Here is a 25030-nt window from a genome sequence, read left to right on the forward strand (position 1 = left end):
CAAGTCTCAACAAATTTAAAAAGATGAAATCATACACAACACTTTCTCGGATCATAAAGGAATGAAGTTGGAAATCAATAATAGGCCGAGTGCCAGAAAATTCACAAATACGTGGAGGCTCAACAACACACTCTTAAACAACCAGTGGGTCAAGGAAGAAATTACAAGAGAAATTAGCAAATATCTCGAGGTGAATGAAAATGAAAACACAACATATCAAAACCTATGGGACGCAGTAAAGGCAGTGCTAAGAGGGAAATTTATTGCCCTAAATGCCTATATCAGAAAAGAAGAAAGGGCAAAAATTCGGGAATTAACTGTCCACTTTGAAGAACTGGAGAAAGAACAGCAAACTAATCCCAAAGCAAGCAAAAGAAAAGAAATAACAAAGATAAGAGCAGAAATAAATGAAATTGAGAACATGAAAACAATAGAGAAAATCAATAAGACCAGAAGCTGGTTCTATGAGAAAATCAACAAGATTGATGGGCCCTTAGCAACACTGACAAAAAGAAAAAGAGAGAGGACGCAAATAAATAAGATCAGAAATGGAAGAGGAGACATAACCACTGACCTCACAGAAATAAAAGAGGTAATAAAGGATACTATGAACAACTTTACGCTAATAAATACAACAATGTAGATGAAATGGACAAGTTCCTAGAAAGGCATGAACAACCAACTTTGACTCAAGAAGAAATAGATGACCTCAACAAACCAATCACAAGTAAAGAAATTGAATCAGTCATTCAAAAGCTTCCCAAAAAGAAAAGTCCAGGACCAGACGGCTTCACATGTGAATTCTACCAAACATTCCAGAAAGAATTAGTACCAACTCTGCTCAAATTCTTCAAAAAAATTGAAGTGGAGGGAAAGCTACCTAATTCATTCTATGAAGCCAACATTACCCTCATACCAAAACCAGGTAAAGATATTACAAAAAAAGAAAACTACAGACCAATCTCTCTAATGAATATAGATGCAAAAATCCTCAACAAAATTCTAGCAAATCGAATCCAGCAACACATTAAAAGAATTATACATCGTGACCAAGTAGGATTCATCCCAGGTATGCAAGGATGGTTCAACATAAGAAAATCAATTAATGTACTACACCATATCAACAAATCAAAGCAGAAAAATCACATGATCATCTCGATGCAGAGAAGGCATTTGACAAGATTCAACATCCTTTTCTGTTGAAAACACTTCAAAGGATAGGAATACAAGGGAACTTCCTTAAAATAATAGAGGGAATATATGAAAAAACCCACAGCTAATATCATCCTCAATGGGGAAAAATTGAAAACTTTCCCCCTAAGATCAAGAACAAGACAAGGATGTCCATTATCACCACTATTATTCAACATTGTGTTGGAGGTTCTAGCCAGAGCAATTAAACAAGAAAAAGAAATACAAGGCATCAAAATTGGAAAGGAAGAAGTAAAACTATCACCGTTTGCAGATGATATGATACTATACGTCGAAAACCCGGAAAAATCCACAACAAAACTACTAGAGCTAATAAATGAGTACAGCAAAGTAGCAGGTTACAAGATCAACATTCAAAAATCTGTAGTGTTTCTATACACTAGCAATGAACAAGCTGAGGGGGAAATCAAGAAACGAATTCCATTTACAATTGCAACTAAAAGAATAAAATACTTAGGAATAAATTTAACTAAAGAGACAAAAAACCTATATAAAGAAAACTACAAAAAATTGTTAAAAGAAATCACAGAAGGCCTAAATAGATGGAAGGGCATACCGTGTTCATGGATTGGAAGACTAAATATAGTTAAGATGTAAATTCTATCTAAATTGATTTACAGATTCAACGCAATACCAATCAAAATCCCAACAACTTATTTTTCAGAAATAGAAAAACCAATAAGCAAATTTATCTGGAAGGGCAGGGTGCCCCAAATTGCTAAAAGTATCTTGAGGGAAAAAAACGAAGCTGGAGGTCTCGCGCTGCCGGACTTTAAAGCATATTATGAAGACACAGTGGTCAAAACAGCATAGTATTGGCATAAAGATAGATATATCGACCAATGGAATCGAATAGAGTGCTCAGATATAGACCCTCTCATCTATGGACATTTGATCTTTGATAAGGGAGTCAAGCCAACTCACCTGGGACAGAACAGTCTCTTCAATAAATGGTGCCTAGAGAACTGGATATCCATATGCAAAAGAATGAAAGAGGACCCGTATCTCACACCCCATACAAAAGTTAACTCAAAATGGATCAAAGATCTAAACATTAGGTCTAAGACCATAAAACAGTTAGAGGAAAATGTAGGGAGATATCTTATGAATCTTACAATTGGAGGCGGTTTTATGGACCTTAAACCTAAAGCAAGAGCACTGAAGAAAGAAAGAAATAAATGGGAGCTCCTCAAAATTAAACACTGTTGTGCATCAAAGAATTCATCAAGAAAGTAGAAAGACAGCCTACACAATGGGAGACAATATTTGGAAACGACATATCAGATAAAGGTCTAGTATCCAGAATTTATAAAGAGATTGTTCAACTTAACAACAAAAAGACAGCCAATCCAATTACAAAATGGGAAAAAGACTTAACACACACTTCTCAGAAGAGGAAATACGGATGGCCAAGAGGCACATGAAGAGATGCTCAATGTCCCTGGCCATTAGAGAAGTGCAAATCAAAACCACAATGAGATATCATCTCACACCCACCAGAATGGCCATTATCAACAAAACAAAAAATGACAAGTGCTGGAGAGGATGTGGAGAAAGAGGCATACTTATCCACTGTTGGTGGGAATGTCAAATGGTTCAACCACTGTGGAAGGCAGTTTGGCGGTTTCTTAAAAAGCTGAATATAGAATTGCCGTACGACCCAGCAATACCATTGCTAGGTATCTACTCAGAGGACTTAAGGGCAAAGACACAAACGGACATTTGCACACCAATGTTTATAGCAGCATTATTTACAACTGCAAAGAGATGGAAACAGCCAAAATGTCCATCAACAGATGAGTGGCTAAACAAACTGTGGTATATACATACAATGGAATATTATGCAGCTTTAACACAGAATAAACTTATGAAGCATGTAATAACATGGATGGACCTAGAGAACATTATGCTGAGTGAGACTAGCCCAAAACTAAAGGACAAATACTGTATGGTCCCACTGATGTGAACCGACATGAGAGAATAAACTTGGAATATGTCATTGGTAACAGAGACCATCAGGAGTTAGAAACAGGGGAAGATAATGGGTAATTGGAGCCGAAGGGATAGACTGTGCGACAGGACTGGATACAAAAACTCAAAAATGGACAGCACAATACTACCTAATTGTAATGTAATTATGTTAAAACACTGAATGAAGCTGTATCTGAGCTATAGTTTTTTTTTGTTTTTTTTTATATTTTTTTGTATTTTTTATTTTTATTTTTTTCTCTATATTATCATTTTATTTATTTTTCTGTTGTCTTGCTATTTCTTTTTCTAAATCAATGCAAATGTACTAAGAAATGATGATCATACATCTATGTGATGATATTAAGAATTACTGATTGCATATGTAGAATGGAATGATTTCTAAATGTGGTAATTTTTTTAATTAATTAAAAAAAAAGACTATGCATAGGTTTCTCAGCAGAAACCATGGAGTTGAGAAGATATTGGGATGATATATTTAAATTACTAAAAGAGAAAAACTGCCCAAGAATTCTACATCCAGCAAAACTGTCCTTCAAAAGTGAGGGGGAAATTAAAACATTTGCAGGCAAAAAATCACTGAGAGAATTTGTGACCAAGAGACCAGCTCTGCAAGAAATATTGCAGGGAGCACTACAGGCAGATATGAAAAGACAGGAGAGAGAGATGTGGAGAAGAGTGTAGAAATGAAGACTATCAGTAAAGGTAAAAAGAAGAAAAATTAGATGTGACACATAAAATCCAAAAGGTAAAATAGTAGAAGAAAGTACTTCTCATACAGTAATAACACCAAATATAAATGGATTAAACTCCCCAATCAAAAGACACGGACTGGCAGAATGGATTTAAAAACATGACAACCTATATGCTGTCTACAGGAAACACATGCTAGACCCAAGGATAAACATAGGTTGAAAGTGAAAGGTTGGGAAAAGATATTTCATACAAATAACAATCAGAAAAGAGGAGTAGCTATAGTAATATCCAACAAATTAGACTTCAAATGTAAGACAGTTAAAAAAGACAAAGAAGGACACTATGTATTAATAAAAGGAACAATTCAACAGGAAGACATAACAATCATAAATATTTATGCACAGAGCCAGAATGCTCCAAAATACATGAGGCAAACACTGAAAATAGAAATAGACAGATCTTCCATAATAGTTGGAGACTTCAATTCCCCACTCTCATCAATGGACAGAACATGTAGAAAGAGGAGCAATAAAGTAACAGAATTTGAATAATACAATAAATGAGCTAGACTTAACAGACATTTATAGAACCTTACACCCCACAACAGCAGGATACACCTTTTTCTCAAGCGCTCATGGATCATTCTCAAGGATAGATCATATGCTGGGTCACAAAGCAAGTCTCAATAAATATAAAAAGACTGAAATCATACAAAACACTTTCTCAGATCATAAAGGCATGAAGCAGGAAATCAATAATAGGCAGAGTGTCAGAAAATTCACAAATATGTGGAGGCTCAACAACACATTCTTAAACAACCAGTGGGTCAAGGAAGAAATTAGAAGAGAAATCAGTAAATAGCTCGAGGCAAATGAAAATGAAAACACAACGTATCAAAATTTATGGGATGCAGCAAAGGTAGTGCTAAGAGGGAAATTTATTGCCCTAAATGCCTCCATCAAAAAAGAAGGGCAAAAATCAAGGAATTAACTGTCCACTTGGAAGAAGTAGAGAAAGAACAGCAAATTAACCCCAAACAAGCAAAAGGAAAGAAATAATGAAGATTAAAGCAGAAATAAATGAAATTGAGACAATGAAAACAGTCGAGAAAATCAACAAAACCAGTAGTTGGTTCTATGAGAAAATCAGTAAGATTGATGGACCCTTAGCAAGGCTGACAAAAAGAAGAAGAGGATGCAAATAAAATCAGAAATAGAAGTGGAGACGTAACCACTGACCCCACAGAAATAAAGGAAGTAAAGAGAGGATACTATGAACAACTTCATGCTGATAAATTCAACAATGTAGATGAAATGGACAACTTCCTAGAAAGGCATGAACAACCAACTTTGACTCAAGAAGAAATAGACGACCTCAACAAACAAATCACAAGTAAAGAAACTGAATCAATCATTAAGAAGTTCCCCAAAAAGAAAAGTCCAGGACCAGATGGCTTCACATGTGAATTCTACCAAACATTCTAGAGAGAATTAGCACCAATCCTACTCAAACTCTTCAAAAAAACTGAAAAGGAGGGAAAGCTACCTAACTCATTCTACGAAGCCAACATCACCCTCATACCAAAGCCAGACAAAGCTATTGCAAGAAAAGAAAACTACAGATCAATCTCTCTAATGGATATAGATGCAAAAATCCTCAACAAAATTCTAGCAAATCAAATTCAGCAGCGCATTAAAAGAATTATACACTATGACCAAGTAGGATTCATCCCAGGTATGCAAGGATGATTCAACAATCAATTAATCAATTAATGTAATATACCATATCAATAAATCAAAGCAGAAAAACCACATGATCATCTCGATTGATGCAGAAAAGGCATTTGACAAAAATTCAACATCCTTTCCTGTTGAAAACACTTCAAAAGATAGGAATAGAAGGAAACTTCCTCAAAAAGATAAAGGGAATATTTGAAAAACCCACAGCTAGCATCATCCTCAATGGGGAAAACCCGAAAACTTTCCCCCTATGATAAATGAGTACAGCAAAGTGGCAGGTTACAAGATCAACACTCAATAATCTGTGTTTCTATACACCAGTAATGAACAATTTGAGGGGGAAATCAAGAAAAGAATTCCATTTACAACTGCAACCAAAAGAATAAAATATTTAGGAATAAATTTAACTAAAGAGACAAAAGACCTATATGAAGAAAATTACAAGAAATTGTTAAAAGAAATCATAGAAGACCTAAATAAATGAAAGGGTATATCATGTTCATGGATTGGAAGACTAAATATAGTAATGATGTCAATTCTACCTAAATTTCTTCCTTTTTATTAGAGAAATTGTAGGTTAACAGAAAAATAATGCAGAAAATATAGAGTTCCTATATATCCCCTTCTCATTATTACCTTTTGCATTAGTGTGGTACCTTTGTTACAATTAATGCAAGAATACTATTGTAATTGTACTATTAACTATAGACCATAGTGTACATTACTGTTCATTCTTTGTGTTGTATAGTCCTATGGTTGTTGTTTTTTTAATTTTTATTTAATAACACATATATGACCTAAAAACTTCCTTTAACCACATTCAAATATACAATGCAGTGTTCTTAATTACTTCTACAACATTGCGTTACCGTTACCACCATTCCTACTAAAACTTTTCCACCAACCCAAACAGAAATGGGGTTTCTTTCTGAGGTCGTGTAAATGTTCTAAAATCGACTGTGGTGCAGCTGCACAATTCTATAAATATTCTAAAAACCACTGAATTGTCAACTTAAATGGGTGAATTATATAGTGAGTTACATCTCAGTAAAGCTTTTTTTTAAACAAACAAACGGTATGAAATTTAAAATCACCTGAAAAGATATTAAGTGCCAAGAAGAGAGAAGCCAAATGAAACTGATATAATTTTACAACATAATAAGATGAATACCATAATGCTATCTTTCCTTTCTGTTCTTACTGTAAATTTTAAGGAGAAAAATGAGAGTGAGAAATAGAAACTGATAGCAATTTTAGTTCAACGTAACCTTCCACTAATATCTGGGTCAATAACTTCTCAGGAGCTTGGACTAGAAAACTGTAACATTTAGGACTGATGTCAGCATCTCATCATTACAGGTACTAATAACAATAGCGTGGTGGAAGGAACATGAGCTTTAACTTAGACCAGGGTTCAAACCCTGGCATTTACAAGCTGTGAGTTCAAACGCAAGAGTTAGTGGTATGAGCCCAATGCAGTTGAGAGAATTAATCCAAGTTTTTAGTGTACAGCTGCTTCTCTAAAAAATGATTACCATTATTATTCACAGAAGACCTTGTCAGGTATTAAGAGAAATATTTGACCATGTTTATAGGAACAGATCAGAAATATACTTTTGTAAGAATCTTAAATTTTCTTTGCAAATAAATTTTAAAAGACTAATGGAAAATAGTGACTAAATAAGGTTAGTCGAATTCTTAATTATTCTTATCATTAAAAAAAGTTTAATACCACAATTTTTTTTAGAAACATTACATGACACAGATATCTTAACTGTAGTCATAATCTCTTATTTAAAGTCACCAATGTACTTTTCTGAAAATAATGTTATATATAGCCAGTCACAAAAGATCAAATATTCTATGATTCCCTCTAGAATAGGCTCATTTATAGAGACTGAAAGTAGATTAGTGATTGCCTTAGGCTGAAAACTGGGAAGCTGGTAGAATATGGGGAGTGATGCTAACAGGTACAGGTTTCATTTTGGGGTGATGAAAATGTGCTAAAATATATTATGATTATTTGTATAACCTGGTATTTAGAGATAAGAACAACAGCCAATCAGGTGAACAATAAGTCAATTCAGAACACAGGGGTAAGGAAGACATCGTCTGTACTTTAGAATGTCATCTCCTCTTTGAGACCAAAGGAAGAAAGGTTATTTTGTCCAGAATCTAAATTTTCTGTAGCACCTAATCTAACCCAACCTGCTGGATAGATAATTTAAACAATCCAAACACAGGGAGCCCAGAATAGGAATGAGAGTTTTTAATCCTGTATAGCTTAATGTAATGCCTGGATAAATCCTAGAGTATATTAAGCAGATAATCAAGAAGTATTGGCAAAGTCCCTTGAGGGATGGGAGAAAAAATATGGAACTTTACCTCCAGTAAAACCCCTGATATTGTGTCAAACATTAGAGACACCCAAATTAATAGGCCAAGCCCTTGATCTTGAGGCTTGTTCTTGTGAAGCTTATGTAGGTAGCGGAGAAGCTTAGACTACCTCTAGGTAAGCTCAGAGTTACTTCTGGAGGACCTCTTCTGTTGCCTGGATGTGGTCTCTCACTCGCTAAGCCCAATTGCAAGTGAAATCATTGCCCTCCCCCCTACACAGACATGACATCCAGGGGTGAAAGTCTCCTTGATAGTATGAGATGACTCCCAGAGATGACCATGGCCCTGGCACCATAGGCTCAACAATGCCATCCTGACAAAAAAGGGGAAAGAAGTTTAACAAATAAGGTAACAGTGGCAGAGAGAGTTCAAATAGAGTTGAGAGGCTTCTCTGGAGGTCACTCTTATGTAAGCCTCTATTAGACATTGCTACCTATGTTAATTTGCCAAAGCCTAACCAAAACCATTCCTACCAATCCTTAAGAATACCTAAGGAGTTATTTAAGATTCTACAAAGGTTCCATGCACTAGGGTAACTTTCCAGAAACCTACAACCTCCAGATGGGTCCCTGGACCAGGTAGTCCTGAAACGCAGAGAGGCCAGCTTCTCCAGAACATTAACTTGTTCCATCCCTTATCCCATATTATGACAGCCCATTCCAACATGAAAAAGTTAGAATGGGCATAGCCCAAGTACCTCGAAAGAATGGGAGAAAGGGCAAAGGTGATGGTGGAGTTATAGAGAGAAAGGAGGGTTTAACAAACGAGTATGAGTGCTGAATCATTATACTCATATTTCCTTTAGTCACCAGTGTCTTAGATCAGCTAGAAGTAAAAACCTAAAACTGTAGAATTCTAACCCATACCAAACTCTGAAATCTGTTTTACAACTAATTATTGCAATGTGCTTTGAAATTTATTGCTGTTTTGTATTTAGATTACTTTTAACAAAAAAGGAAAAAAGTTGATGTGATGATGAATGCACAGCTATATGATGATACTGTGAACCACTGATTGTACACTTCAGATGACTACATGGTATATGAACATGTAATATATATCAACAAAAGTAAAAATATTTTTAAAAATTTATTATGATGAGGGCTGTACTCTGTGAATACACTAAAAAAGCCTTTGAATTGAACACTTTAAATAGGTGAATTGTATGGTATGTGAATTATATCTCAATAAAGCCATTATAAAAAAATCTTATTCAAAGTATTTGTTAATGTTTTTAAAAAGTCATAAAATAAAATTCTAGGCACAAGAAAATATGGCAGTTAACAACAAAAATTTGTGCAAAATTTTAATTACTTGACTGGTATTCATGGACCTAAGCAAGGACTACTATTTCTAAATACAAAAGTGGTTCCTGTAACAAAAGTTTATGATCTGAATTACCTAAAGTAACCAAAACTATCATAATACTTGCTATCTTCAGAAGGATAGGATTCTGAAGAGATGGAAAAATATAGTTACCTAACAATTTTATAAAAACTACCAGAATCAAAACAAATCTGCTATGAATTTTTTTTTTACTTCCCTCTATCAACAGAAACAATAGAAATCAGATCTCCTTGGTACAGACCATGAGAATTCTTTTCTTGTATTAGACCCACAGTGAAAATCAAATCACTCCTACCACAAAATATACGTATTTCCCCTACCTGATGTAGAACAGTTAGAAGTTGGCAGTTTAGGCAATCTATATCTATACTCTCATAGTACTTATTTATGAGGTAAATTTTATCTTCAGTCTCTTACGTGAGGCATGGAACATCAAATGGATTGCACTAGTGTGAAAAGAGTACAAGACTGATCAGAGTTCTGAGTTTTAGGCTAGTACTAAGAGTCTATGAGAAAAGGGGAAATCATTAAATCTCTTTCCTCAACTATAAAGTGAGAGAAACTCAACTAGATGGCTCTCAAAACTCTTTTCTGTTTAAAATGCTTAGATTTTATGATCCCTACTTAAAAATTTGACTTAACAGATGGGTAAGTAAAATCTATTCCCTATTTACATGACAATGTTAAGATGTGCAATCCTGATATAATGACAGTAGAGACTGGTCACTGACATTCAGTTAATCCTATGTGCAACTTTTATACCTTTGCCCAAACTGCAAACATTTTCCCTGAGAAAACATTCACTTGAACCAGCAAAGGAGTTTTCTTTGCCAGCATTCTAACAACCAAAATATTTGAAGGAATGTTTACTTCAGAAAAACTTTAGAGAACAGAAGAAAAAACGAAGCAACAAGTAACTACTTTGCAAAGCAGCTCAAAACTGTTTGGACTGTACTTTTTGATGACATATATTGTAAACGGGTGTAATGACCATAATTTTATGTTCTCCTGTAAGTGTTTACCAAAATAATTATTAAGTTATTAAATGATTTAAGCAAAATATAGGCTTATATATGTTTAGATGAGGTAAAATCTATATCAAATAATTTTCTACATTATATAATGAAGATGAAATTCAAGCAATAGTAACTATAGATAGTATAGGAATTATAAAAGCACAAAATTCACATAGGATGAAATATATAAAGCTATTTAGCATCTATGCTAAATAATATCTATAATAGATAATATATTTAATTACATTATTTAATATATTATAAATAATATAATTAATATTTTCTAAAGGAATATCACTAAAATATGTAAAATAAAACTTACTTGGTTCTAGCTTCTTCAAATCCTCCAGTTTAAATTCTTCTTGGGACTGTGTGGACTAAATTTAAAACATGCACATTTTATCTTTTTATTACAAAGATTTCACTACACCTGCATAATCTATAAAAAATTAGCCAAAATAAATGCATTTTTTGCTTTCAATGTACAAAAGGAAAAGCCACAAACTGTTTTTTCGTTTGTTTTTGCCTTCTTGGAAAAATCAAGTTAAAAGTAACAGAATAAACAGAATTCATATCTTTTATTGCCACGGTTTATGAAAGCATTGACTAAATCCTTTGCGTTTTAGTTTAACAGAAAAATTTCTAGTGTTATAAAATCCTTCTGAGACAATAATGCTTTTGGAATAATGCCTAATGATTTACCTAAATAATTCAGAATAATTTCCTTTCCTTTTATTATAAACAGAAAAAAAAAACCCACCACCAAACAAAGCTCTATTACCTGTAAAGCTGCACTTCGTAATTCCAAGCATGTTGCAATTTTGCCTATTGTTTTCTGTAAGGAAAAAAAAGCTATCAATACCAAAAATATGTTAATTGTTGTGAAAATAATCAAGATACTTTTTCTTGATAAGGGATCTCTAATTCTTTCAAGTAAGTAACATTTTATTTCTTTCTACTGTCTTGCAGACTTTAGAGAAATGGGAGGCAAAGGGCTGGGATAAGGCAAAGACCACGAGTGTCTTTTCGTTTCTGAGCTCACTTGCCATTACCAACTCTAAATCAGTTTGCTTTGGCAACCACCTTAGATAAGATTGCAAGGGCAATGAAAAGGCCTTCCTGCAATCTTCCCTCCCAACCTTTGCCTTCTTTTCTTCAAATTCGCTAAAAGCCTTAGAAATGAAATTATATGAAAACACAATGGCATCATTTAACTTTGGCTTAAGTACAACCTTGACTTATTTAATTAAATACATAAGCAATGCTAAGCAAAATCAATATTTGTGAAGGACGGTGGCAAATTTTGTAGTCGGATGTGTTTTACATAATATAGTAAGCTATAAAATGCATAAAACCCACAGGGCAGAGTCCTGCTCTTGATAAGCTCATATTTTATTATGTGATAGAAGACAACTTCAGAATCACTACAATATAAAGCAGAGGCACTCCAGTCTATAAGTTTTAGCAAAGACAGTTGTTATATGGCCTGAAGAAATGGGACAGAAATCAAAATTAGGAATCAAGCTCCAAAGACTGGGAAGATTTCTAAAACTAAAGAGTTTAGGAAATGGTCATTTAGACAGTGGTTCAATTGTCTAAAATTCCAAACCGAAAGTAGGGTGAGATAGGTTTAAGAAATAAAGTGGTGCGAGTCATTCTGAAAAGTACCTTCAGCTGAGGAATTTGTTTTTGTTTAAGCAATAAATTACACAGGTGTTTGAACACAAGAATGACTCCAATCAGACTTGCCATGTAAGAAGACTGTTGTGATAACAGTACATATAGGTGGAAGTAGAAAAATGAAAACACTAAAGGTAAAATCAGTCAGGTTATATGAACTGTCCAGATAACAGTAATCAGAACATAAATGACTTCGGTGGGATTGAAAAGGAGAAGCCCCATACAAGAAACATCTATAAGAGCAGACAGCTGAATTATTCCCACCAAAACATTCCTTAAATTTTTATCATAAATAAATTCAGACCATGTGGTAGTTAGATTCAATTGTCAACTTTGCCAGGTGAAGACGCCTAGTTCTGTTGCTGTGGACATGAGCCAATGGTACATGAACCTCATCTGTTGCTGATTACACCTACAGTCGGCTAGGAGGCGTGCCTGCTGCAATGAATGACATTTGACTTAATTGGCTGGTGCTTAAACGAGAGACTCAATGTAGCACAGCCCAAGCAGCTCAGCATACCTCATCTCAGTACTTGAGAAGCAGAAAGGAATCATCCCAGGGAAAGTTGTTGGAACCCAGAGGCCTGGAGAAAAGGCCAGCAGAGATCGCCTTGTGCCTTCCCATGTAAGAAAGAACCTCAGCTGAAAGTTAGCTGCCTTTCCTCTGAAGAACTAACAAAATACATCCCTTTTTATTAAAAGCCAATCCATCTCTTGTGTGTTGCATTCTGGCAGCTAACAAACTAGAACAAATTTGGTACCAGAGAGCAGGGTGCTGCTGCGGTTTTCAAATACCAGACATGATGGAATGGTTTTTTGGATGGCTAAGGGGAAGATTTTGGAGGAACTGTGAGGAGAATGATGAAGAAGTCCTGCAGTGCTTGAAGAGACTGTTGGTGTAAATGGAACCACTGCCAATCTGGACAAAGGGGGACACAAAAGGGACAAATTGGAGTTTTCAGAGTGAGAACCATGGAAGCTCGGGTCTGAAGCCAAGAAACCTTGGCCAGGAGAGAGGACCCACCCATGTACATGGAGAGGGTGAGTTTGCCCTGAGGGCAGAGGGTGAGTCTTCCATCTCATTGCAGTGGAAGAGTTGTGCCACCTCAGGCCTTGGAAAAGGTAGAGCATGCTCCTTGGGGGACTGGGGAGAGCGTGGCTGCCACCACATGGAGGGGTTGAGTGTGTGCCCCAGAAATGGCAGAGCGCCCAGGAGTGGCCCCGATGTCTGGAGAGACTGGAGCCGAGAAAAAGGTGGTCTCCTCAGTGTTCCCGGAGGTTGATTTGGAAAAAGGCAGGCCATTGAATAGGCCCTTGGAAAGAGTGGGACTGCCACTTTCTAGAGCCAAAGGATAAATGATTTTCAGACTTTGAAATCTAATGGTGTTTGCCCCACAGGTTTTACATCTGTGTTCCTTCCAATTTCTCCCTATGGAGATGAAAAACTGTATTCTGTGAATATCCTCCTTTGCATAAGGCACCAGATAACTTGTTTTGAGATTCATAGGTCCACAGCCAGAAGAGAATTTTTTGTACCTTAATATTGTTTGAGGTGATGCGTGTAGTTGCCAAGTTGACAAGGGGTGGACAAGTGGTAGATAGATTCGGCTGTCAACTTGGCAGATGAAGGTACCTAGTTCTGTTGCTATGGACATAAGACAATGGTACGTGAACCTCATTTGTTCCTGATTACATCCACAGTCAGCTAGGAGGCATGCCTGCTGCAATGAGTGATGTTTGGCTTAATTGGCTGGTGCTTAGATGAGAGACTCAACATAGCACAGCCCAGGCAGCTCAGCATTCCTCATCTCAGCACTCACAGCTCAGCGCAGGCCTTTGGAGATGCAGAAAGAAATCACCCCAGGGAAAGTTGTTGGAACCCAGAGGCCTGGAGAGAAGGCCAGCAGAGACCATCCTGTGCCTTCTCACGTAAGAAAGAATCTCAGCTAGAAGTTAGCTGCCTTTCCTCTGAAGAACTAACAAAATAAATCCCTTTTTATTAAAAGCCAATGTCTCTGGTGTGTTGCATTCTGGCAAGCTAGCAAACTAGAACAGACCGTAAAAGTGAAGTATTTATGTATATTTTCAGTGCCTGCACAATAAAATATTCTGAAAAAACATGATCTTTTTCTAAATGTATTGATGATGACTTGTAAAAGTTTTGTGAATTATATTTGGTGATCTTCTCTTTTTTCAATTTTCCTTGGAAGGCAAATGATGAAAAAAGAGGAATAACAAGTATTTCCCTGGCCACTGGTGCTTAGGCGAGTGGGTCTTCTATAAGTATCACATCTACAACAAACAGCTCGTATAGTGACGCACAAAGCAAGCTACTACTTGGTAAGGTACGACTGTTGGTCAAGGAACAGGAACAATATTTAACCATTTCCAAAATCTTAAGAACTTCCTTTTAATCACAAAATAACAATTTAGAATATGTCTGATTACATTTAAATATAGTGACAGCAAGTTTCAAAATAGGCATAGATTTATTTACCCTCTCAAATAGCTATTGCCTAGAAACCAGAAAGTTTTTCTACATAAAATCTTCGATCTCCAAACTGTTGTTCAAATATACAACTCAAATATGACAAAACTAGCAAATAATTTTGAATATTAACAATAATAATAATGGCTAACAACTATTGCACACTTACTAAGAGACAGACTCTAAGTGACTTACAAACACTAATTCACTTAATAGCCACTATAACCCTATGAGTTAGAATATAACTTCCCTCCCATTTCACACATGTGAAATCTAAAGCACAGAGAGATTAAGCAACTGGACTTGGATCTCAGTGCCTTTGGCACAACAAAGCAACAGACATTTTAATATGGTTTACCTATAAAATTTAACCAATTTTATGTACCTTCAATTTTGGTGTTTAAAAAGAATTTTGGGGCCACGGTGGCTCAGCAGGTAAGAATGCTTGCCTGCCATGCCCAAGGATCCGGGTTCGATTCCCGGTGCCTGCCCATGTTAAAAAAAAAAAAGAATTTTGTCTCTACAAATGAGATGTATCAAAGAGCAACTCCTTTAAAATATTAATTCATTTCCTTTCTTCATCATAAAATCTGTTTAATGTGATGTTTTTCAGTGAAGGTAAAATGGTGTAAACAACTATGAGTCCATTAATAAATATTTTAAATTTAAACATTTCTTTAAGTTAAACAAAACTTTTAATATAGAATCTGCTAAACTAATCAAAATACCAATAGGCATTATTTATAACTAATTTAAGGGACCACATCCAACCTCAGTATTAAAAAGGAGTGAAACACTGTCATTCAGCTGTAGCACTAACTTTCAAACTGTGTGGCATTTTATTTTTAATACTAATATCAAAACTGAGGACTAGTTGCCACAGTTGATTGTACCATTTTTAGAAACAAATGATTCAGAAAAGTAATTAAGAAGCTGTGCTGGTTTGAAAGGATGTATGTCCCCTAGAAAAGTCATGTTTTAATCTAAATCCTATTTCACAAAGGGAGAGTAATCCCTATTCAATACTGTATGTTTGAATCTGTAATCAGATCATCTCCCTGGAGACGTGATGTAATCCAGAGTGGTTGTCAGGCTGGATTAGGTGATGACATGTCTCCACCCTTTTTGGGTGGGTCTTGATTGGTTTGCTGGAGTCCTATAAAAGAGGAAACACTTTGGAGAATGGGAGATTCAGAGAGAGCAGAACAACACAGCCACGAGAAGCAGCAAGCCCACAAGCCAGCGACTTTTGGAGGTGAAGAAGGAAAATGCCTCCCAGCGAGCTTCATGAAACAGGGAGCCAGGAGAGAAAGCTAGCAGATGATGCTGTGTTCACCACGTGCCCTTCCAGATGAGAGAGAAGCCCTGTGTTCGCCATGTGCCCTTCCACTTGAGACAGAAAACCTGAACTTCACTGGCCCTCTTGAACCAAGGTGTTTTTCCCTGGATGGCTTAAGGTCTTCTTTAGAAAATGCTTATAAGAAAACAGATATTTAGAGATAAGAATGAAGCCTATCAGGTTGGGGTGAAAGTAATTCAGAAAGAGGGGTAAGGAAGACAGTGCCTATACTATAGAACCACAATATTTGAGGCCAAAGGAAGAAAGGTTCATTTGGTCTGGAACCAAAATTTTCTGTAACATATCATCTGACTGAACCTAACTGTACAATTCATTCGAACAAAAAGAAACACAGGGAGCCCAGAATAAGAACGAGGTCCTTTAATCCTGTATAGATTGATGTAATGCCTGGAAACATCCTAGAGCAAATTAACCAGACAATCAAAAGGTATTGGCAAAGTCCCCTGAGAGAGGGGAGAAAGACTATAGAACTATTAAAACCTTACCACCAGGGAACCCCCTGATACTGTGTCAAACTTCAGGGACACCCAAATCAATAGACCAGGTCCTTGATCTTGAGGCTTGCTCTAAGGAACCTTATGTAGGTAGCGGAGCTTAGACTATCTGCAGGCATGCCTAAGAGTTACTTCTGGAGGACCTCTTCTGTTGCTCAGATGTAGCCTCACTCTAAGCCCAACTCTGCAAGTGAAATCATTGCCCTCCCCCCTACGTGGGACATTACATCCAGGGGTGAAAGTCTCCCTGGTGACATGGGAGAGGACTCCCAGGGATGAATCCAGACCTGGCTTCATGGGGTCAACAATCTGTATCTGACCAAAAAGGGGAAAAGAAGTTTAACTAATAAAGTATCAGTGGCAGAGAGGGTTCAAATAGAGTCAAGAGGCTACTCTGGGGGTTGCTCTTACACAAGCTTCAGCACGAGAAGCAGAGTCCACCAGCCAGTGACCTTTGGAGATGAAGAAGGAAAATGCCTCCCAGGGAGCTTCCCTGGTGTTCTAGTTTGCTAGCTGCCAGAATGCAATATACCAGAAACAGAATGGCTTTTAAAAAGGAGAATTTAATAAGTTGCCAATTTACAGTTCTAAGGCTGAGGGAATGTCCAATCTAAGGCATCCAGGGAAAGACATCTTGGTTCAAGAAGGCCGATGAAGTTCAGGGCTTCTCTCTAAGGTGGAAAGGCACATGGTGAACATGGCATCATCTGCTAGCTTCTTCTCCTGGTTTCCTGTTTCATGAAGCTCCCTGGGAGGCTTTTTCCTCTCCAAACGTCACTGGCTGGTAGACTCTGCTTCTAGTAGCTATGTCGTTCTGCTCTGCTCTCTCTGAATCTCTATTCTCCAAAATGTTTTCTCTTATAGGACTCCAGTAAACCAATCAAGACCCATCCAAATGGGTGGAGACATGTCGTCACCTAATCCAGTTTAACAACCACTCTTGATTAAATCACATCTCCAAGGAGATGTTCTGATTACAGTTTCACACATACAGTATTGAATAAGGATTATTTTGCCTTTATGAAATGAGGTTTAGATTAAAACATGGCTTTTCTAGGGGACATACATCCTTCGAAACCAGCACACCTGGATACCTTAGATTAGACATTTCTATAGACTTGTTTTAATTGGGACATTTTCTCAGCCTTGGAACTATAAACTGTCAACTTATTAAATTCCCCCTTTAAAAAGCCATTCCATTACTGCTATATTGCATTCAGGCAGCTAGCAAACTACAACAACAAAGCACATACTAATCAGTCTGTCAAATGTTGAAGAGAAGCAGAAAATCCAGAAAGCAGCAAGAGAAATCAAATAAGACTGAGTCCAGACTATTCAACTAGCACCCTGGAGGCAAGAAGACAGTAATCCTGAAAGAGAAAGACTTCCAGCCAAGAATTCTGTACCCAGGAAAACTGTCCTTCAACACTGAGGGAAAGATTCATGTTTTAACAAAGAAGTCCTGAAACAATTTGTCAACAAGAGACCAGGACTTCCGGGTTAAGATGGCAGCTTAACAACGTGCACGTTTTAGTTTGTCCTCCAGAACAACTACTAAACAACCAGAAACAGTACAGAACAGCTCCTGGGGCCACGTCAGTGACCAGACACACAGCGTACCCCAGTCTGGACCAGCTGGACTGGCTGCGAGCACCCCCCAGAACCGTGAGTTCCCAAAGCTGCGGCGGCCAGCGCCCCTCCCCTACAGGTCGCTTCCCAGAGGGGAAAGGAAAGGACTTTACCAGCAGCAGGGACTGGGCACAATCAAACGCCAATTGTGGAACTAATTAACAAATTCTGACTACTAAAAATAGGCCCCCAGCTTAGGTGAACCCAATCAAACCGGAGGTTGCTCATTTTTGCCCTGGCGCCAAGGGGGAAGGACTGACAGAAAAAGGGGGGGAAAAAAAAAAAGAAGGAAACAGAGGTTTTTGTGGCTGTGTATCTACAAAGGCTTCAATGCCTCTGGTTACAGTGGCAGGACTTTTCAGGCTGCAACTGCCCCAGGCATAGGCAGAAGTTAGCTCTTTTGGGGGCTTGTCTGGAGCCTGTGCCTTCCCCAGGGGAGGGGTGAAGCCCAAATCAGGTGGAATCCCTCTGTCAAGGAATTCAGACCCCAGGGCTTGGTAATCTGAAGCCATTAAAAGCAGCCTACAGGGCGGGCCGCGGTGGCTCAGCGGGCAAAGTGCTTGCCTGCTATGCCGGAGGACCTCGGTTCGATTCCCGGCCCCAGCCCATGTAACAAAAACGGAGAAACAGAATACAAGAAAATGTTTAAAAATGTTTCCCTTCCTTCCTTCCTTCTATCCTTCCTTCCTTCTCTCTGTCTTTCCTTTAAAAAAAAAAAAAAAAAAAAAAAAAAAAAGCAGCCTACAACCTCTTCTCTGTGTCCACCACACCCACAGCAGGGAGAGTCTGCCAAAGTTAAAGGTACCACATCTTCCTATGCTGGCGGGACCTGCAGGCAGACAAGCACCACGTGCTGGGCAAGATAAGAAAAACAGAGCCGAGACTTCACAGGAAAGTCTTTCAACCTGCGGGGTCTCATCCTCAGGGAAAACCGACACAGGTGACTCTTTCCTCCTGACAGGAGGCCACCTTAGTCCGGGGAAAACCTGGCTGGGGTCTACAATATCTAAGTAGACCCTCCTAAGTGTGAGTGGGGGGAAAGGCACCACACAAGCAGGGCAAGAAACAAGAGAACAAGAACTGAAAAATTCTCCTCTGTTAAACAAAACTTAAGCTAAAGGTCCAGCTAAAGCTGAACGGAATGTCAAAGAACAGAGAGACAACAAATTCATCCAGCAAGAAAACCCTAGATAAAAGAAGTGAAAGCAATCTCCAGAATAAACTAATTAAGGTAATTAAATGCCTAGACACCAGCAAAAAATAACAAATCACACTAAGAAAATTGAAGATATGGCCCAGTTAAAGGAACAAACCAACAATTCAAATGACATACAGGAGCTGAAACAATTAAATCAGAATGTACGAACAGACATGGAAAACCTCATCAAAAACCAAATCAATGAATTGAGGGAGGATATAAAGAAGGCAAGGAAAGAACAAAAAGAAGAAACTGAAAGTCTGAAAAAACAAATCACAGAACTTATGGGAATGAAAGACACAGCAGAAGAGATGAAAAAAACAATGGAAACCTACAATGGTAGATTTCGAGAGACAGAACATAGGATTTCTAAACTGGAGGACGGAACATCTGAAATCCGACAAGAAACAAAAACTATAGGAAAAAAATGGAAAAATATGAGCAGGGACTCAGGGAATTGAAAGACAATATGAAGCGCATCAATATACGTGTTGTGGGTGTCCCAGAAGGAGAAGAGAAGGGAAAAGGAGGAGAAAAACTAATGGAGGAAATTATCACTGAAAATTTCCCAACTCTTATGAAAGACTTAAAATTACAGATCCAAGAAGTGCAGCGTACCCCAAAGAGAACAGATCCAAATAGACATACTCCAAGACATTTAATAATCAGAATGTCAGAGGTCAAAGAAAAAGAAAGGATCTTGAAAGCAGCAAGAGAAAAGCAATCCATCACATACAAGGGAAGCCCAATAAGACTATGTGCAGATCTCTCAGCAGAAACCATGGAGGTGAGAAGACAGTGGGATAATATATTTAAATTATTAAAAGAGAAAAACTGTCAACCAAGAATTCTATATCCAGCAAAATTGTCCTTCAAAAATGAGGGAGAAATTAAAACATTTTCAGACAAAAAATCACTGAGAGAATTTGTGACCAAGAGACCAGCTCTGCAAGAAATACTAAAGGGAACACTAGAGACAGATACGAAGACAGAAGAGAGAGGTGTGGAGAAGAGTGTAGAAAGGAAGACTATGAGTAAAGGTAAAAAGAAGGAAAATTAGATATGACATATAAAATCCAGAAGGCAAAAGAGTAGAAGAAAGTACTACCCATGAAGTAATAACACTGAATGTTAATGGATTAAACTCTCCAATCAAAAGACATAGTCTGGCAAAATAGATTAAAAAACAGGACCCATCTATATGCTGTCTCTACTCAAAGGACACGAGGCCAAGGACACAAATGGACATTTACACACCAATGTTTATAGCAGCATTATTAACAATTACCAAGAGATGGAAACAGCCAAAATGTCCATCAACAGACAGTTGGCTAAACAAACTGTGACATTCACATAAGATGGAATACTATGCAGCTATAAGACAGAATAGAGTTATGAAGTATGTAACATGAATGGACCTTAAGGACATTATGCTGAGTGTAATTAGCCAGAAATAAAAGGACAAATACTGTATGGTCTCACTGATGTGAACTGACATTAGTGAATAAACTTGGAATATTTCCTTGGTAACAGAGACCATCAGGAGATAGAATAGGGTAAGATATTGGGTAATTGGAGCTGAAGGGATACAGATTGTGCAACAGGACTGAATATAAAAACTCAGAAATGGACAGCACAATATTACCTAATTGTAATACAATTATGTTAAAACACTGAATGAAACTGCATATGAGAATGATAGAGGGAGGAGGGCTGGGGCATAAATGAAATCGCAAAGAAAGATAGACGATAAAGACTGAGATGGTGTAATCTAGGAATGCCTAGAGTGTATAATGATAGTGACTAAATGTACAAATTTAAAAATGTTTTTGCAGGAGGAAGAACAAAAGAATGTCATTACTGCAGTGTGCTGAAAATAGATGGTAATTAATATTTAAAAATTTCAACTAATGTGTGAGACTAAAGCAAAAAATGTTTATTTGGTACAAATCTATACTTTGACTACTGCATCTACTAATATAACTTATGTAGATAGTTGACTGAACACCTTAAGTACATGGAACTTTGTATAGGACATGAGATTTTGTTGGTTTGTCCAGGTGATGCCCTGATAAATCCCAGAGTGATTTGATCAGTGAGTGGAAAAGTATTTGCAAAGTCCCCTTTGGGGAATTGTGAGAACGGGGGAAAACTCAACTTCCTCAAGTTGAATTCTTGATATTCTCACAAGCAGTGTGGACAACCAAAGCTATAGGCTGAGCCCCCAGTCTTGGGGTTTGTTCATATGAAACTTAACTCCACAGGGGATAGGTCAAGCCTACTTAAAATTAAGCCTAAGAGTCACCCCCAAGAGAACCTCTTTTTTTTGCTCAGATGTGGCCTCTCTCTCCAGCCTACACAGCAAGCAGACTCACCACACTACCCCTGTCTACGTGGGACATGACTCCCAGGGGTGTGGATCTTCCTGGCAGCATGGGACAGAAATCCCAGAATGAGCTGAGATTTAGCATCAAGGGATTGAGAAAAACTCTAGAATGAGCTGAGACCCAGCATCAAAGGACTGAGAAAACCTTCTCGACCAAAAGGGGGAAGAGTGAAATGAGACAAAGTGTCAATGGCTGAGAGATTCCAAACAGAGTTGAGAGGTTATCCTGGAGGTTATTCTTATGCATTAAGTAGATATCACCTTGTTATCCAAGATGTAATGGAGAGGCTGGAGGGAACTGCCTAAAAATGTAGAGCTGTGTGTTCCAGTAGCCATGTTTCTTGATGATGATTGTATAATGATATAGCTTTCACAGTGTGACTGTGTGATTGTGAAAACCTTGTGCCTGATGCTCCTTTTATCTACCTTGTCAACAGATGAGAGAAACATATGGAATAAAAATAAATAATAGGGGGAACAAATGTTAAAATAGATTTAGTTTGAAATGCTAGCGATCAATGAAAGGGATCAGTAAGGGGTATGGCCTGTAAAATTTTTTTTTTCTGTTTGTTATATTTTTCTTCTGTGTTTTTATTTCTTTTTCTGAATTGATGCTAATGTTCTGGGAAATGATCATGATGATGAATATGCAACTATGTGATGCTATCGTGAACTGCTAAGTGTATGTGTTGGGAATGTTTGTGTTTCTTGTAATTTTTTTTAATTAATAAAAAATTAAAAAATAAAAAAAACAACAAAAAAACAAGAGATCAGCCCTACAAAAAATTGTAAAAGGAGTTCTGCTAAAAAAAAAGACAGGAGAGGGAGGTCTGGAGGAGGGGACAGAACTGAAGAGTATCACTAAGGGTAATTTAAAGAATACAAGGAGAAAAAGGGAAAAGAATATATAGATCTGACAAATAAAATAAAAAAGATAAGATGGTGGAACCAAGAAACATCTTTGCAGTAATAACTTGGAATGTTAACAGTCTAAACTTACCAATTGAAAGATACAGACTGGCAGAAGGGATTAAGAAACATAATCCAGCTGTACACTGCTTACAGGAGAATCATCTTAGACACAAGAATACAAATAGATTGAAAGTGAAAGGATGGGAAAAGATTTTCCACGCAAGTTGTAACCAAAAGAAAGCAAGAGTAGCTACACTAATATGGGACAAAATAGACTTTAAATGTCAAGATATCACAAGAGACAAAGAAGGACACTATATACTAATTAAAGGGTCAATGCACAAGAAGATATAACAATCATAAATGTTTATGCTCCCCATCAAGGAGCTCCAAAGTACATGAGACGGACATTGCAAAACTGAAGGGAGCGATATATGTTTCAACAATAATAGTAAGAGACTTCAGTACACCACTCTCCTATACAGACAGAACAAGCAGACAGAAAATCAACAAGGAAACACAGAAGTTAAATAACTTGATAAATGAATTAGACCAAACAGACATATATAGGTCATTGCACCTCAAAGCACAAGGATATACATTCTTCTCTAGTGCTCATGGAACATTCTCCAAAACAGATCATATGCTGGGGCACAAAAGAGGCCTCTATAAATTTAAAAATATTGAAATTACTCAAAGCACTTTCTCTGATCACAATGGAAAGAAGGTGGATCTCAATAACAATTAAAGAATGAGAACATCCACAAATATATGGAGATTAAATAACAGACTCTTAAAACAACCAGTGGGTCAAAGAAGAAATTGCTAGAGAAATCAGTAGCTATCTTGAGATGAAAGAATATAAGAATATCAGAACTTATGGGTTGCGGCAAAGGCTGTGCTAAGAGGGAAATTTATTGCCCTAAATGCCTATATCAAAAAACAAGAAAGAGCAAAAATCAAGGACTTAACAGCAAAGGTGGAGGAATCTGAGAAAGAACAGCAAACTAATCCCAAAGCAAACAGGAGAAGAGAAATAACAAACACAAAAGCAGAGATAAGTGAATGGGAGAACAAAAGAACAACAACAAAAAATCAATAAAACCATAAGTTGGTTCTTTGAGACTACCAATAAAATTGATGGGCCACTAGTACGATTGACAAAGAAAAAAGGAGAGGATGCAAATAAACAAAACCAGAAATAAGTAGGGGTGCATTACCACAGACCCTGAAGAAATAAAAGAAATCATAAGAGTATACTATGAACACCCTTATGCCAACAATTTAGACAACTTAGATGAAATGGAGAAATTCCTGGGACACACAAAGAAGCTATATTGACTCAGGAAGAAATAGAAGATCTAGACAAACCAATCACAAGTAAAGAGATTCAATCAGTCATCAAACATTTTCCTACAAAGAAAAGCCTAGAGACAGATGACTTTACAGGGGAATTTTATCAAACATTCCAGAAAGAACTAACAACAATCCTGTTGAAACTTTTCCAAAAAACTGAGGAAAAAGGAATTCTACCTAACTCATTTTAAGAAGCGAATATCATTTTCATACCAAAACTGGGTAAAGATGCCGTAAGAAACGAAAACCACAGGCCAATCTCCCTAATGAACACAGATGCAAAAATTCCCATCAAAATATAAGCAAATCAAATCCAACATTAAAAGAATTAAAAGAATTATACACCATGACCAAATGGGATTTATAAAAGGGAAGCAGGATGGTTCAACACAAGAAAATTAATTAATGTAATACAGCACATTAACAAATCAAAAGGGAAAAATCACACAATCATCTCGATTGATGCTGAAAAAGCATTCAATGAAATTTAGCGACCCTTTCTGATAAAAACACTCCATGAAGATAGGAATCAAAGGTAACTACCTCAATATGATAAAGGGAATATATGAAAAACTGATAGCCAGCATTGTACTCAATGGAGAGAGAGACTGAAAGCCTTCCCCCTAAGATCAGGTACATGACAAGGATGCCCACTGTCACCACTATTATTTAACATTGTGCTAGAAGTTCTAGCTAGAGCATTTCAGGCAGGACCAAGAAATAAAAGGTATCCAAATTAGAAAGGAAGAAGTAAAATTCTCATTATTTGCAGAATCCTGAGAAATCTACAATAAAGTTATTTGAGCTAATAAACAAATTCAGCAAGTTGGCAGGATATAAAATTAATGTGCAAAAATCAGCAACATTTCTATACACAAGCAATGACCTAGCTGAGGAGTCAGTTAAGGAAAAAATTCCATTCAAAACAGCAACTAAAAGAATCAAATACTTAGGAATGAACTTAACTAGGGATGTAAAGGACTTGTACACAGAAAACTACATAACATTGCTAAAAGAAATCAAAGGAGACCTAAATAGGTGGAAAGACATTTCCTGCTCATAGATAGAAAGGATAAATATAATTAAGATATCAAAAAGGTGAAGAGGCCAAGTTCATCTACAGATTCAACA

The 25030-nt window shown here is 37.0% G+C and overlaps 1 protein-coding gene across 4 annotated transcripts in view; it reads right to left on the reverse strand.

The window, feature by feature from the left end:
* The window catches only part of AIDA (axin interactor, dorsalization associated), a 74567-nt gene that overhangs the window by 29740 nt on the left and 19797 nt on the right, over positions 1 to 25030 (reverse strand). For all 4 annotated transcript variants that reach the window (XR_013174392.1, XM_077157931.1, XM_077157932.1 and 1 more), the window contains 2 exons: positions 11178 to 11231; positions 10719 to 10773 (listed from right to left, as the gene is read on the reverse strand). Coding sequence is in view for 3 of the 4 variants with exons in the window: in XM_077157931.1 (XP_077014046.1) it covers positions 10719 to 10773; positions 11178 to 11231 (109 nt within the window). In the remaining variant the exon portion in view is untranslated. The remainder of the gene's footprint in view (positions 1 to 10718; positions 10774 to 11177; positions 11232 to 25030) is intronic.

The sequence above is a fragment of the Tamandua tetradactyla genome, chromosome 4 (genome assembly GCF_023851605.1).
Source record: "Tamandua tetradactyla isolate mTamTet1 chromosome 4, mTamTet1.pri, whole genome shotgun sequence".
Taxonomy (NCBI): domain Eukaryota; kingdom Metazoa; phylum Chordata; class Mammalia; order Pilosa; family Myrmecophagidae; genus Tamandua; species Tamandua tetradactyla.